Consider the following 15,839-nt stretch of genomic DNA (forward strand, 5'->3'; position numbering starts at 1 on the left):
GTTTTATGAAAAGTGGAACAGTACCTTTCTCCCTCTTCTTTTTTTTTTTTTTTTCACATTTTTACATTTGTTTCTCTCTCATCTATTTAAGTAAGTTTCAGAAAAGTTTATTCTGGTGCAGAGGAGATGCCTAAAAATAGCCCATTGTTGCTAAAAAATTTAAGGAAATTTAGTTTTCTTTTCATAGAAGCCTTTGAAATCTTCTGCAGTCCTGCCAGACTGGGTAAAGATCAGATCACAAACACAGAAGCTACGGTTTATGAAGAAATAATTTCTTTTTGCCAGCCTTCTGAGATCACAGCTTTAAAAGTGGAGGACCTGAGGATTTTTAAGTTCATTGGCATGCCATTAATACCTGTGGGGATGATAGTTCTCTGACAGCCCAGCTTTTTCCAGTCTAGGAAAATACAGATAATCCCAGTTTTGCAACTCTCCTGCATTGATAGATATTGCATTTATTAGGATAAATTGATGAAAAGACAATAAAAAGATAGGCTTCCTATTTATTTCAATTTTTTAGAAATGTTGTGATATGTAGTCTAATGTCTGCTAAAGAGGTGGAATAGACTTGCCAGAGTATTCTGGGCACTTACTTTTCATGAGAATCCAGAAAATAAAACTCTAGACTGAGTCAGCAAAGCAATAAACGCATACTGATCCTAGTGGCATAGTTGTTTCCATATCTGAAGTAACTTGTTATCCAAGTTATAAATTGTGTTGCTATATCTATTTTCATATTTGCATTCCTGCACTGTGCTGTGTGATGTTGTTGACTTAGTGGTATGGTTTTTATTGCAGTGTTCATAATTGTATGGGTTCATAAGCTTTTTCTAACATACAAAGCAGCTCCTCTCTTCATTTTAAGGTTTTTATGTTTATGTTCATGTGACTAAATCTCTTTCTGAGCTCCATTATAATGGTTAAGGAGAAGCAGTAGTTATCTTCTTTCTTACAGTTCCCTTCCTGCATTCACTCCTTTCCTGTACAGAAAGTTCTGAAAGCTGTTTCATGCATGTATTTATTTACTGTTGGCTCTCTGCTTTTTTAATGTCTAACAGTCCAAATATCACAGATTTAAACCTGAGCCACTAAAGGATAAGCTGGAGCCCAAATACATCACCAGTTGCAGAGAAGACATTAAATATCCCTGTCACTGTATCTGTGCCTGAAGGGCAGCAATAGTTAAATGCTGTTGCCTGACTGAAGCAGGCCAGATGAAAAAAACGAGTAAAGCTGCGGTCCTTTTTTTCTGTACTTTTCATCAAGGAATTTAAAACATGTGTAGTTAGTATAGAATTTTGCCACAAGAATACATACCCAAGAGTTCTTGGTCATATTCTGGCATCCTCTCTAACCATGGTGCTGGGACCAATTGAAGACAGGCTGTGAATTCATCTTAACAAATCGCAGTGTTTTTATATCACAATGGTGTTTTCTATTTGAGAGAGTGGTTAAAATGCTCTGTTCCACTAAACGCTGTCATTTTCCTGTTGCTCTTGTGTCTTTTCTTTGAAAGAGCAAATGATGAAGATCTTATTTTCCTCGTGTGTTTCCACGTGAAAAAATGTCTTTATATTGTCTTAACAGGGAGATTCACCCGGAGGGATTGCCACAGGCATACACTATTATTCTGTTATTCCGTCTTCTGCCTGAATCCCCCAATGAGCCTTTTGCAATTTGGCAGATTACAGACAGAGATTACAAACCACAAGTTGGAGTTGTGCTTGATCGTAAGGATGGTTATACTTATTGCATAGAGAAGTTACATGTTATGTTACTTTGCATGTGTTCTCCCCAAATATTTCCAAATCCAAAGCATTTTTACATGATAAAAGGATTATACACTTTTTGTTTCAAGAGATTTCTTTTAAACTTTGTACATCTATAGTTCAACTAAAAATAATTAATCTAAACTACATTTCAACTTTGGCATTAACTCTAAAATCAAAGGAAATTACATCTATGTACTTAAAGGTCATTAAGACCATCTATGATTTGTGTTTACCCAAAAAAGGGGTAAACTAGATTTTATCTATAAGTGTATCTTTGGATGGTGGTTTCAGTAGTATATATGAAATGAAATATGTTATTTTTATTTATTGCAGCTGCCAGCAAAGTGCTGTCATTCTTTAACAAGGATACAAGGGGAGAAGTTCAAACTGTAACTTTTGATAATGATGACATAAAGAAAATCTTTTATGGAAGCTTCCATAAGGTAAATGATTGAAATTATGATGCTGCTTTCTGAAGTACTGTTCTTTTAAATAGAAGACAACCAAGCAGAAGTCACTGTCAGGTGATTGTATCTGGTTTTTGGATAGCACTGGAAGTTGACATAAGGACCTACAGATCATGTAAAACAAGATCTCTGAAGTTATAGGTCTTCTTTGAACCAATGTAAGAGATTTGTCAAGAATTTGTTAAGATTGTGTAAGTGGAGGGATATATCTGAAGAAGAAATTGTAGCCTGGTTCCATTCCAAATGGAAGAGGAAGAATAAAAGATAAACGGGAAGAAAAAAGGAAAGCAAGTTGTGGTGAGAAAAGATTTCGTGGGAGTGTAATGATTTGAAATCATTCAAAGAAGAAGATATAGCCAGAGAAAGTGAGTAGGCAGGGTACCAGTGTTGGGAGATCAATAGCATATTGAACAAGATTCTTATGTTTAACAAACATAATACATTGTATCTATATAATTAGTAAGTATGAATGTGAATTGATTTTTTTATTTTGCTTAAAAACACTGGGCCTAAAATATTCCAATGTCATGTTAACTGAGGAAGCAACAATAAGGAGAGAGAGCTCATAAAAGGTCTTTTTATGATTTAGAATGAAACTTACAGTTTTTGAATTGACAAAATGGCTAGTGAAATCTTTACATGTTGCTGCATCTGCCGTCTCTTGTCATAGTTTTGTGCTTGCTTTTCTAATTTTGTGCACCAATTTGATCTTGCCAGGCTTCCTTACTTCTAGTCACCAGGAAGTGTTTGACTCAGTATACCAATATATGTATACCTAAAAATATTTTAAAAATACTCTCTTGTTGTGTTAAATATGCATGTTTAGGGCAAGAAAGTAAGCTGCAATTGCAACATTTTTGGTTAGCTAAAATGCACATTCTCATGTTTTCATTTATCTCCCTTCTATTTAGTTTAATTTTCATCTGATGACTAAATATGGATTGAGCATAGCATTTGTTTTCTTTATGATACCCTCTTCTGCATGACTAGTCACTACCAGCATTCCTTTGAGGATACTGATAAGGGGTTGCCTCTGTCAACTTCCACATACTGGAGGCCAAGCTGTCAACTGAGCTTTGCTAGACTGAAAGCCAGGAAAGATAACTAGTGCATAATGTTTTGTGACTTCATCTGTTTAAAACACAGGTGACTATGAAAATCACACAGTACTATAAAAGCTATTGATTTCCTCAGAATGTGACAGAGAGTAACTTCCCAAACTGATCCTATATTATATCCAATTATTCTTGTTTTAGAATTTATTTAAGGCCTGATTATTTTTGTATATATAAGGAAATGTTTATGTCATTGATTCTGTAACTGATAGTTATGAGTAGCTTTGGATCATACCTACATTAAGCAGTCTTTATTTTGCCCTTCACTTTTTTTTTTTTTTTAATAGCTTAGTAGGACAACTGAATTTTAAGGAAATATATTAATCTACTCGAGTGAGAAAAACTGTCAGTAAAGGCTAGGATGTATCTTGTTTTGGTATGAAGGTTGAGTCATCACCAAGAAGTACTGTTTAGACACAAAGCAGCATGTGCATGCCTTATTTAAGATATCACTGTGAGAGCTGACACTTCTTCAGGTCAGTGGTGTGGAGCTCTCCTCCTGCTGTACTGCCAGCAGTCTGTTTTAAATATCTGCTGCTAATGTGTTGGATGTTTAGAATCACATTTTCCCGTATAGTTTCTCTAAATGTGATAGAGCTGAGCAAGCTTCTCTGACAGCACTTACGGTGATGTTCTACTCATTTATCAGAGCAAATGGGGAAATTATCTTAAAGCTTTACAACTATGAATTCTTGCTTAAAAGATTATTTCTTAAGAAAAAATTTCTCAGTTACTTAACGCAATGTGTAATTCCCCTTCTTTTTTTCCCAGAAAGGAATTAAAAGTTCAGATTTTGATAATATTTAAAGTAGCTGTAAGAGCTTTGGTTTAGAGCTATATTTGCAATTTTTCACCATAAAACTAAGCTGACTTTTCTGGCATCTCTCCAGATGATTACTGAGATTGCTATCTGAGTCAGATTGTTAGTGATGGCATCATGGGCTTCCCCAGCCCACCTGCTGGGAAAGCCTTATGTCTCAGCTGTGTTGATTAGCTCCTAATAATGGATAGTAGTAGTTTCAGATGGATGAAGGAAGGAAAGTAAGAGTACCTTTCTAAAGGTACTTTTGCAATTTCTCCTACCATCCAGTTTCAAAGAGATGACAGATCTTTACAATGCAAGGAGATGTTTTCCAAAATACTAAATATTTTTGTGGCTTTCATTTGATGACTTACTGGTTCATTCAGTGAAATTCACTTAACTACACCTAACTATAGGGAAATTTACTTTGGCATGCTTGAAAACTCTGTGTAGCATAGCTATGGTGAAAGCTGTTGAATCTGGCAAGTCCCATAGGAAAAATTCTGACTGCCTGAGACAGTCATTAAATTTATAACTGATGTTTTGGAGAGACAGACAACTTGTTCTTATTCTTACCACACTAGACTTCCTTTTAGCTTGCCATTTTGCAGTAGTTAGCAAGAGGAAATTTGATAATGAGTGTACATCTTTCTGCTGATATACATATGGGAAATTAGTTTGCTTGGCTCATTGATGTGATTCACTTAGCAGCAGATCAGAACACCATCAAACTTCATCTTATAAGGCATCGAGAGAGAAAAATTAAAAAATGTTTTCTTTCCTAAAATGTCATAAATGAAATAAATAGTCAGAACTAAGCAGAACAGATTCTTTATGTTGGTGTGTGAGAAACTGTTGAAAACAAAATGCATCGGGGTTGAATACAGAGATATTTTATTTACTGTAAACACCAGATGCCTGCTTTAATTAGATTTATTGCCTAGGCCATGAGATTTGGACTGGAATTCTGGTCTGGCAGTAAATCAGTGTTTAACTGACTGGGTCAATGACTCGGGAGAGCTCTCCTTTTTTTTGATTGTTGGGATTGCTTTTTTAGATAGATAGGTGATGCTCAGCAGTTATTCCTATTGGAACCTTTTCAAGCTGATCTCATTCAACATTCTGATATAGATTTACCTCTCCTAAGTTTTTTGCACTAATGAAAATACTAGCTGTGTTTGCTATGCAATGTGTTTTATTTTATTTAAATTGTGACAAATACTTAATATTCCAGTAGAAGGACTTGCATATTAGGCACCTTTCAGAATTAGTAAATTGCATCTGTGATGAGTTTAAACTGGATGATGCAGTAATTAACCTGTAAAATTTAGTCATATAAGCAAATGACTGAGTATATAATGTACAAATTATAATGAATTTAAAGTTTTGGCAGGGCAGTTATTTTGTTTTATAGAAAGATTGGCATGTAATACCAAATTATACTTTGGACACAGAGTTATCTTTCAATTGTTTTGTTTGTTTGTTTCTTTTAATTATTTGCTCAATGAACACTGTTGGGAATTTTAATTAAAAGCCCCACTTGTATACACAGCACTGAGATATAAAGCATAAGCACATAATTTTAAAAGACTTTTAGATAAGCTGTGCTGATGCCTTGAAGAAAAGTCTGCATGGGAAAATATTTAAAAGGGAAGAAAAATAAAAATTCTCAGGAGATTGTTCAGGCACTTGTTGACTCAGAACATTTAGGGGAATCTGTCAACTTTATGCTAATTTTTGAAGCAGTCATCAAATAGCAATATGCTTCTGTATGGTTATGTCCTGGGATAACAGAAGATTTAAAACATAAATACATACTTCAGGGATTCTTTACTCCTGCTCTTAATGTGCTGATACTTTAACAATTACATAGGTGTTATAATGATGTATATGAAATATATGCAGTAGATAAAAGTATATAAAGCCCCTGAAAACTTCCTGTTGCCTGAATATGCTCTTTCAACAACTGTGTATTAAATGTGCTGAAATGGCCCTAGTTTCTTTCTTGGAGACTCCTAAATGTTTTCTACATTTTCACAGAAATGTAGAAAATTCACTCTCATAACATTTGTCATACATACCATAAATGTTTGGAAAGATAATCTTTGCTTAGGTTTTGTGTGTTCCTCTGTTTAAGGTTTACTATGTTTCCCCCAAGCACTTCATTCTCATCTCCTGGTCAATGTACTCTCTCTTCATTACAATCATTCCTTTCTCCCTCCTAAATGTCCTTTATTTCCAATCATTAATCTCTTCCTCTTCCCTGTTTCCCCTTGTTTTGGCATATGTTTTTGTAACCAGATTTCTCTTGTGGAAATCTTCTCTTGCATCTTCCATTATTTTCCATTGTTCTGGGCAGGCTTCTCTGGTTGCTTCCTGTATCTCAGTGCAGTTAATTCCTCTGGTTGAATCATCTGTGGAAACTGAACTCTGTATCTTTGGGTCTGAAACAGTCTACTCTCTGAACTACAGAGTCTATTAGCCAGTGGGCAGTCCCAGGCTTACAAACATCTTGTCTGGTCTCAGCCATCAGAAGAGAACAAGAAATGCTTATATTTACTTCCTCTCAAAAGTTCTTTTATTTTTTACTTTTATGCCATCTTAAAACAATTTTCAGGCAAGCTTTCTAGATAGGTAATAATAGTTCAATTAGTACATTAAATAATATTTCTTAGCTGCGCTTGTGTATTCATCTTGTTGACCTTCAACACATTCTAAAGAGGTTATTAATGTTATAGACTTTCTTTTAAATTTAAATTCCTTGAGTTTGAATTGTTCCACCAGTTGGAAGTAAAGCAGGATTACTAGGAATCAAATTTAAAACAGTACTACTGAATCAGCGAAATACTATTAAAATGTTAAAGTAATTGTGCCCATGTGCCTTTTCTAAATACTACGTTAAACTTTTTTCAGGTCCATATTGTTGTAACTTCATCAAATGTTAAGGTTTACATTGACTGCAGTGAAATACTGGAGAAACCAATTAAGGAGGCTGGCAATATCACAACTGATGGCTATGAAATACTTGGGAAACTTCTAAAAGGCGACCGAAGATCAGCAACAGTAAGCAATAAATATGAATCTGTTCATTATTGCAAGACATTGAAATTTTCTGAGGAAAGAGGTTAGAGATTAGGGGTTGCTGGGAATCCAGTGTTGCACCCAAAGCTTTCACGTGTCTATACTGTCAAACCCGATGTACTTAACTGAGAAGTTTGGTCTTTATATCTTCTCGTTCTAGCAGAGTTGCAAGAACAAAATTCTAATAGCTGAAAGTTGCACTCAGGTAAATTCAAACAAGAGCAGGAATACTCTGGATTTTCTATCATTAGAAATAAATGGAGGAATAATTTTTAATGATAATGTCAATAGATTTCATACTTAACAACATACTTAATGATCTTTCAAGAGTATTACTTTCTTTTACAGTTAGAAATCCAGAACTTTGACATTGTTTGCAGTCCAGTTTGGACTAGCAGAGACAGATGTTGTGATCTCCCGTCTATGGTAAGTATAAATGAACCAGAGGCTATCCAGAAAAATGTTATTAATACTAAATTTAATAATATTAATATTAGGCTGGTATTAAACCTTGTACTGACAATGCTTCTAAATCACAGTTATCAGAGCAGCCAGTCAACAACACCTCATTTCAGAGTTTTGTGTTTGAGGCAGTAAGGTTGTAATGCTAGAATTGAGCCCCTTAGAAATGGTGCAAAAAATGTCTGTTATATTTGTGTTTCAGTGATGTTTCAAATTCTAGGTATTATAAATGGGGAATTTATTTATTTATTTATTTAATCTGTTCTTAGATTAACATTCAAAAAGTACCTATTCTTTGTCAGGGCAAGCTGATTGTAAAATGCATATAAACACTGGAACAATATTTTGCTTGTGCCTCTATTGTTAATGCCTTGCAAAGTTCACAGGGAAAATTTTCTAAAAATATAAATGATCCTGTAGAAATATTTGGAAACCACAGTTTAGCTGTGAATTTTACTTGAAAACTGGATAATAGAGAATCTTCCTGCTATTGTTTCAGACAAGCATGCTGCCATTGAGTTCTTTAAAAGGACAGTAATAAGTTGTGATTGAATTTTCAGAGAGATGAAGCAAAATGCCCAGCTCTTCCAAATGCTTGTACCTGTACTCAAGACAGTGTGGGACCTCCAGGACCTCCTGGACCAGCTGTAAGTTACTGGCTGTAACTATTCATAACAGACAAATTTTCTGTTTTTTAAATTTTTGGAAGTAGTTTTGTGTTGGTCTGTAGTTTTGTGAAACAAATGTCAGTCAGAGGCATAGTTTCTATCAGCATGTCCATAACATCATGGTAATCCATCCCCTTTTCATCAGCTCCTACCACATCTACTTGTTTGTATGATCTTTTCCAGTATTTCCAGTGTGATCACTGAGAATAGCTCCTCATTGTTTGATAGGCTGAAAGGCTCTGGCCTAGTCTCTTGCACATCATGTACAAGATATTTTTAATGGACTGTAAAAATATTTTTCCTAAATACAGAGTCAAGATTTCACTCCAAGAAAAGATTCTTCACTCTGTCAGGGAAATAAATTACTTTATTTTTTATGTAGAGGGAGAGTAATTTATGGAATGGACATACTCCTACAGATTGCTTTGAGTAGTAGAGAGTTATACTCAGCCCAGTAGTCGTATTTTGAAGCTATCAAAAATGCTGCATAAGAAATCTAAAGTCCAGTTAAGTTGTCTGGTAATCTACTAGAGAGGTATTCAGAGACTTTGATGAATATAAATTTAAGTTTATGTCTGCAGAGACAAAAATCAAAATAATAATTTTTCATGGGCTGAATTGGCAAGGCTGAAGTTGATGTGGTTTCCCTTAGTTCCTGATGCATATTTTATTCTACTACTCTTTTTAGCGGTGTGATCTGTACACTTCAAAACTTTGGAGCTTCACATAGGAGTTTGTTAGGGGAATTCATAATGCACACTAGTATTATGCACCTTTGCTTTCTGTCTATAAAATACATTTTCTTTCCAAATACTCAATTTAGGGTGGCCCAGGCGCTAAAGGCCCCAGAGGTGAAAGGGGTTTGACTGGATCATCTGTAAGTATGTTTCCTAAAGTGCATCTATAATAATGTTGCCACAGGCTTACTTGTGTGAAAATTTTTATGTTTAGTTTTAGGCTAAGAATGGAGATTGAAAATTCAGTTGAAAATATGCCTTTATGTTACTTTTGTGCAGCCTATTTGAGACTGTATATCATAGTCCGTGTAGCCTCAAAGGCATTGACCACATGTCAGGATACTGGGATTACATGCATCAGAGTGTTAATACACACTGCAGCATTATTGTTCTCTCCTCTGTACAGAGGAGGTGACAATACTTCTAATTAGCACTGCCAGAGGGCATGTACTGGCCTGAGACTGCCAACATGAATCAGAGAATAGCTTATGAAAGGTTATGCCTCTCGAACAATGTTTGTTCTATTTCCACCTTTGTTCTGAAGTCTTGAATGTGTCTCCAGGCTTCTGACTTACCTTAAGTCTCTAACCCAAAGGATTTTGCAGTTACGGATTTCAGAAGGGATTCTCATTTACAATTTTCTTTCAATTTTGTGCTTTAAGGGTCCTCCTGGTCCTCGTGGTGAGACGGGTCCTCCTGGCCCTCAGGGTCCACCAGGTCCACAGGGTCCCAATGGGCTGTCAATCCCAGGTGAACCGGTGAGTGGAGGACCTTTTGAGTGCCATCAGCAGGCAATGTGTGTGGAGCCAGAGCTGTCCATGGGGGTGGTGGTCTTGGGAAGAGGGCGGCACCTTTGCCCGAGTGTTCATTTGTCCCTGTTCCCAGCAGTATTGTGAGACACATGTCTTTCTGAAACAAGTCTTTTAATACAATAGCATTTTCTGTCCTGAATGGTGCATGTGCTTATGGGACTGTAATGAAGGGACAGAGTCTAAGTGCTGTAGTGTAAGTTGTGCTACTCTGTTTTCAGCCTTAATGGATTTTCTGTAGAGTTGCTAGGCATTTCAGTTTAAGGACTCAAAACTGTCAAACTGTGGTACAGCAAAATTAAGCATGCAATATTACTTTGAAGACTTTCTCACAGACTTACATGTTCAACTTCTATTTTCTGGCTTAAGTCAGTGGCTAGGGGTTTTCTTGGCAACAACATCCATGTTTTAGCAAGATGCTCCTTCTGATTTCATGTGCATGCCTTCAAAGCCAGAGTAACTCGTATTAACACTGATGAAGTTTCATGTGTTCTGGTTTTTATTGAAGATAGCATATATAACTCTTTGTCGGCATTGCGAATGTATTAAGGCTGCTTTTGCCATATTTTAATAAATAATCACCCTAAAAGAAGGAATATAATTCTGATGTTTCCTATTTAAGATCAACTCGAATTTTAATATATTCAGGAGCTTTTTTATGAAGTCTTTGCTCAAAATATAAAGTTTATGGAAAGCAGAAGTGATGTCTAATTACATGCTGTGTCATTTTTCATTTGAAAATTGGTTACCTGCTCCATCTGTAATGAAATTTGGTAAATGGAAAATAAAATGTACTTTAAAATAGACATTAGGAATACCTTCTGCTTTGTAAGGACAAAGTAGAATGATTTTTTTACCCTGTGTAGAACTCTTTTCATGGTTTTTTTTTTGTTATATACTGGGAGGAAAAACTTAATCAGGATGATCTAGAGGTACCTAACAGCAAGAAAGGACAAACAATCCTTTTACATGTCTAATACAAATAATACAATTATTCATCACACTCACTTGAAAAAGTCTGTAGAATGAAAACACCAACATTTGTGGAATTTCTTATTAGCTAACAAGAATTTAGAGCATTTTTGAGTCATGTAGTTTCATTTTTCATATCAATTGTGATCCATGTTCTCAGTGTATGTTTATAAAATTTTTGATTAGTAACAGTTGTTAATGATGGATTATTGTGCAAGCCACTGTAAAAAAAAATTGTATTGTCAAGTTTAGCTCATGTGTATTTATAGACTGTGCATTTATACCATCTGCTGTAGCATATATGGAAGGCAAGCTAGTTGTGAAAGGCAACAAATTGCTTCTTTATATGCTCCTACACATTGTGTCCTGGAAGTATGATGTGTTCTGTAATCATTTGTGAAAATTATAGGGTCGTCAAGGAATGAAAGGGGATGCTGGCCAGCCTGGACTACCAGGGCGATCGGTAAGTCGACACGTAGACAAGATAATGTAATTTTACACTATTCCTGATGCAGCCTGGCTGCTAGCCAGCTGTCTTTGACGCCACTAGGAGTCAGAGGCTCTTCTCCCTAAGCCATAGTTTTGGAAGCATAGTTAGCTTACACTTAGAAATTTGAAATGTAGGAAATAGTAAACCATTCAAAACAGCAAAAGTGAAAAAACAGCCGTGCTTGGTCAAGCCAAATGTCCCTCTGGACAGTTGTGAATGTACAATGACAGACCACTGGATTAGGAAGAATACTCTGATAATCCCCCAGGAAGGTCTCTCATCTTCTGGCCACTTGCAGTTAAGTGTCTTCCTAAAATAAAGATTGCAAAATGTTTGCTGAGCCCTTCTTCAGCAATGTTGCCTAATTACTTTCTGCTTTTGGAATTCAAATGGCCGTGCTACATTAATTGTATGCTTTCTGATAGAAACAAGCAATATTAAATTTCAGTTATGTGCAGGTTTCTGTATTGTAAACTACAATAAAATAATTGGCCAAATTTAGATAATCTAAGGTCATTGATATGCACACATGGTGATATAACAAATATTCCTTGGTTACTATATTGTCCTTAATTTTACTGATGATAAAAATACTATAAGGGGAATGCTTAAATGTTGTTGTGGATTGAGTTTCAGTTATCAGATAAGGTCAGTCATGGGCCAAGGGCCTTGTATTCTTTACCTGTTTCATTAGTCCTTATAACCCTGAGTAATACACTTTTAGGGAGTAGTAATGTCCTGTAGGAAGCAATGCTACATGTTAGTGTACAATGAGATTAGACAGAAAGGGGGGGGGAGAACGTATGTACTTGAGATATATGGAATGACATAGCAGTGTTGTTGTCACAGAGACAATTTCTCACTCTTTCTCCCTCCAGGGAACGCCAGGTTTACCTGGTCCACCTGGACCAGTGGGACCTCCAGGAGAAAGGGTAAGGTTTCCTCAGTTTATGTTCTGTAAAGACCAAGTAATGTCATTTCTGTGTTTTGTTGGATTTTTTCCCCTTCTTTATATATCTTTCCATTTTCAAATGTTTTTTCAAAAGGAGTCCTTTTATCAGTATCCCTTTTGGAGAGACAGAAACAGAAGGGTTGGAAACACCGCAGGGGTGAAAACCTCCCCAGACAGCTATCGTTAGCCAGATAGATTCTGGAAAAATTGCCCTGCTCCCTCCCCTGACTAAGTTCTCAGCTGCCTTCACCCATAGAGCAGTGTGTCCCCTGAGCAGGGCTCTGCCAGGGCACTCAGCCCTGCTGTCCTCCCCCCATTGTTGCTGCTGCAGGGGATCCCTTTGAAACTGCTTATCTCCATGTCTGGGAGATGTCATATTGGTAAGGAATCTGTCTGTGCCAAACTTACGTCAGGTTTGCTCCTAAACCTTTGGCTATCTGGAGCTAAAAACTTTTCTTTGGATGGAGAATTCTGAAATCTCTTCTAATGAAGGGTGTGTACACAGGTATTTCATTGTGGTTTGTTACAATTCCTTTCTTCTAACTGGGGTCAACTAAGTAAATCTGTTTTGTTGTCACAGTGGAATATCACCTTTAAGATGACTGAAGGAATGATTTGCCTTTACAGTCAAAATTAATAGCTGATATATGCATTTACAGCTGTCCTTCAGTGGGAGTTGATAGTTTGAAATGAAAACAGACAACTGTGTGATAGCCAGTTGCCAAAGAGGATACTGTTGGATTGGTGGGTCATGGACCATCAACATTAACTTGTGAATGCTATCTTTGATTACTGAAATGGGATTTCTCAGCATTCATTCTTTCCGGGGAAATATCTGAGAGGGAGGTGGCTCTCCAGTTAAGTAGAAACCTGTGATTCTCCAACTAAACTGTAAATGAGAGAACAGTGAAAAGAGATATTTTACTCCTCTGGGATAAAATTATGATTTATTTTCTTAAAAGTACTAAGATTGATTTGGTTTTCAGTTTATCATCAAAAGTGTCTGAAGCTCATTGTTCCATAGCTTTCTCTAGCATGAGTTGTGATAGCTATTTTATAACTTATATTGTGGATAGGTTTTAAAAGAAATGATAGTAGTAATCAGTAGTATTGCAATTATATAATCGTAAAGGCCATTTTTCTCTAATCTTGCTTCTGTTTTTGAATAGGGTTTCACAGGAAAAGATGGTCCCACAGGTCCCAGAGGCCCACCAGGACCAGCGGTAAATATAGTTGTGTCTTTGATATACTCTGGATTAAGAGACCTGAGCCAAGAGAGAGCCACATTGACATTTTCCATTTCTGTCAAAAATGAAATGGATCCTTTGCTTAATTTCCTAAATGGGTTTGAAAAACTCTTGGTAGAAGGTGAGCAGACAGCTGGGCAAAGCATTTATTCACAAACATTTGTAGCAGTAGTGTTGAAACAGATTTCTGCCGGGGTAAATAAGGGAAGAACCAGTTTTTCTGGTTCTTTAGCCATGATATTTAAATGCATGGCTAGGTCTTCTGAAACCAATTGGCTTATTGCTTGTACACTGGTGAAAACAAACACTGTTAATACAAGTTTTTCTTGACAAGAGTATTTGAGGATTAGTTTTTGCTTAAAGAGGTGCTTCATTGTGTTTTGTGGGACCATGCTAGAAAAGAGGCTGGTTGTTAGAGAAAAGTATTTGTTGAATCATACAGCCTGAGATAGGCAAGTTGCTGCAGCTCAGTGTCACTGGGTCCAAACTGTAGCAAGTTGGAAGATGCATTTCCGGTAGGCAAATACACACAGAGCACACATTTGCATTACATATATAGACAGCATTCTCTAAGGCAGGGTATTATTTGGGCTCCCCCACAATTGTCTTTCTCATATTCCTTTGTGAATGTACAGATGAGCTTTTATCACATAATCTGATACTTGTCTTTTAATTTTTTGTATATATCTAGTATCACTAGAATGACTTCTATGGTCTTCTTGTTGTGGATTTTTACTTGGATCACAGATCTGCTAGGTGAACCTAGAAGGACAAACTGCTTTTTGCTGCTTTAGGAATCTGCCATTAAGAATGATACCAAAAACATATACACGCTCTCTGCATCTTTTGGTGCTGAAATGCCTGTTAAACTATGGTGTTATGTAAAAGAAGACATTTCCATGAAGAAACAAACTGTTTATTCCACAAAAAAAATTTCAAGCCTGATATGTACCTAACAGAAAACAGCCCAATAGGAACCATTTTCAGTCTTACTTGGACTCAGTACAGTAACATATTTCTTGTTAGTGCTGAGGTTGTGTATTTCTACAATTCATTTTCCATGTCTTCTGCTGCAGGGTGCTCCCGGAGTTCCAGGAGTTGCTGGCCCAAGTGGAAAACCAGGGAAACCAGGAGATCGTGGGACACCAGTAAGATAATGATACACTTAGAGTATCAAATTTAAAATTACAGTCTGTTGATGAACATGAGACTTCTGCTGCTTTAAATAGTTGTCTTGCATTTATGGTGGTGGTTAATACAGTGGAGCTGACCTAAACCCACAAGCCTTTCTTTAAAAATAATTTTATTTTTACAGTATGCCATTTTGCTGAGTTTAATAGTTGGGGCTGGAAATTGTGGTCTCTTGTTTCCACTAAAAAGACTGTAGGCTATTATGTGCCAAGACATATATTCATTCCTACACTGCATAAGCGTGAAAAACTAGGTCACCAAAATGATTGTAAAGTCTTTACATTGGTGCATGTGTGTGTACTAAAAAAGTGATAAACTGCTGAAGGTGGACAATCTTTGATAATATTACATAATCAGTTCTGTTTTGCAAATGTTTCATGCATTTTATAATGTTATTTCAAAATTATTTAGGAGTGGTTTCTGTGGGTTCTATTCAAACTTTTAAAGTGCTTCCTGAAAAGGGAGAAAGAGGAGGAGGTGCTGCCTCCCACCAACAGTTTCAGGAGAAATTTAATTTGATTCATTTATAGGATCTCTGAGAAATTATGCTTGAGTCAGGAGTGGAGACAGCAAGCGAAATGAGAAGTCATTCATTACTTGTGAATAATGTACGGCAGTCATCTAGAATTTTCCATCCTGCTTCAGTGAAGTGGTATATACAAAAGCTGCAAAATTTGAAAGGATATATAGTAGGCTGGGAAACTTGATGGCCATGAAGTGGAAGCTCCCAGGAGTGCCTGGAAGATGGGTCATTTCCTCATACACACATCTGTGTTTGCTGGACTATAAATTCCATTTCTCCTTGTAGTAGAACACATGGAGTGTCTTAGGAAAGTCTTGAAGCTTTCCTGCCTTTAGATATGCATTGTTAATGGGATATTCTTGCTTGGTTACATGCTGAATAGACATAGTCGGAGCACAAAGTGCTGTGCTTTGTTCACAAGGGAGCTTTAAGTTGTCAGGTGTATCTGATTTTTCCTTCACCTGGGACAATGGATAGCTGACCCAGTTCAGAAGCAAAGATCTGCAGGTAAATAATGTGTTTAGAAGGAAATCTGGCTACAAGACCAGTTT

General features: G+C 36.4%; 1 protein-coding gene across 1 annotated transcript in view; it reads left to right on the plus strand.

Moving 5' to 3' along the window:
* Positions 1–15,839, plus strand: part of COL12A1 (collagen type XII alpha 1 chain) — a 100,956-nt gene that overhangs the window by 72,856 nt on the left and 12,261 nt on the right. The window contains exons 50-60 of the mRNA XM_082302941.1: positions 1,588–1,730; positions 2,106–2,215; positions 7,070–7,219; positions 7,586–7,663; positions 8,260–8,346; positions 9,191–9,244; positions 9,767–9,862; positions 11,295–11,348; positions 12,254–12,307; positions 13,497–13,550; positions 14,651–14,722. Of these exons, the coding sequence (XP_082159067.1) occupies positions 1,588–1,730; positions 2,106–2,215; positions 7,070–7,219; positions 7,586–7,663; positions 8,260–8,346; positions 9,191–9,244; positions 9,767–9,862; positions 11,295–11,348; positions 12,254–12,307; positions 13,497–13,550; positions 14,651–14,722 (952 nt within the window). The remainder of the gene's footprint in view (positions 1–1,587; positions 1,731–2,105; positions 2,216–7,069; positions 7,220–7,585; positions 7,664–8,259; positions 8,347–9,190; positions 9,245–9,766; positions 9,863–11,294; positions 11,349–12,253; positions 12,308–13,496; positions 13,551–14,650; positions 14,723–15,839) is intronic.

The sequence above is a fragment of the Coloeus monedula genome (genome assembly GCF_965178545.1).
Source record: "Coloeus monedula genome assembly, chromosome: 2".
NCBI classification, from domain to species: Eukaryota; Metazoa; Chordata; class Aves; order Passeriformes; family Corvidae; genus Coloeus; species Coloeus monedula.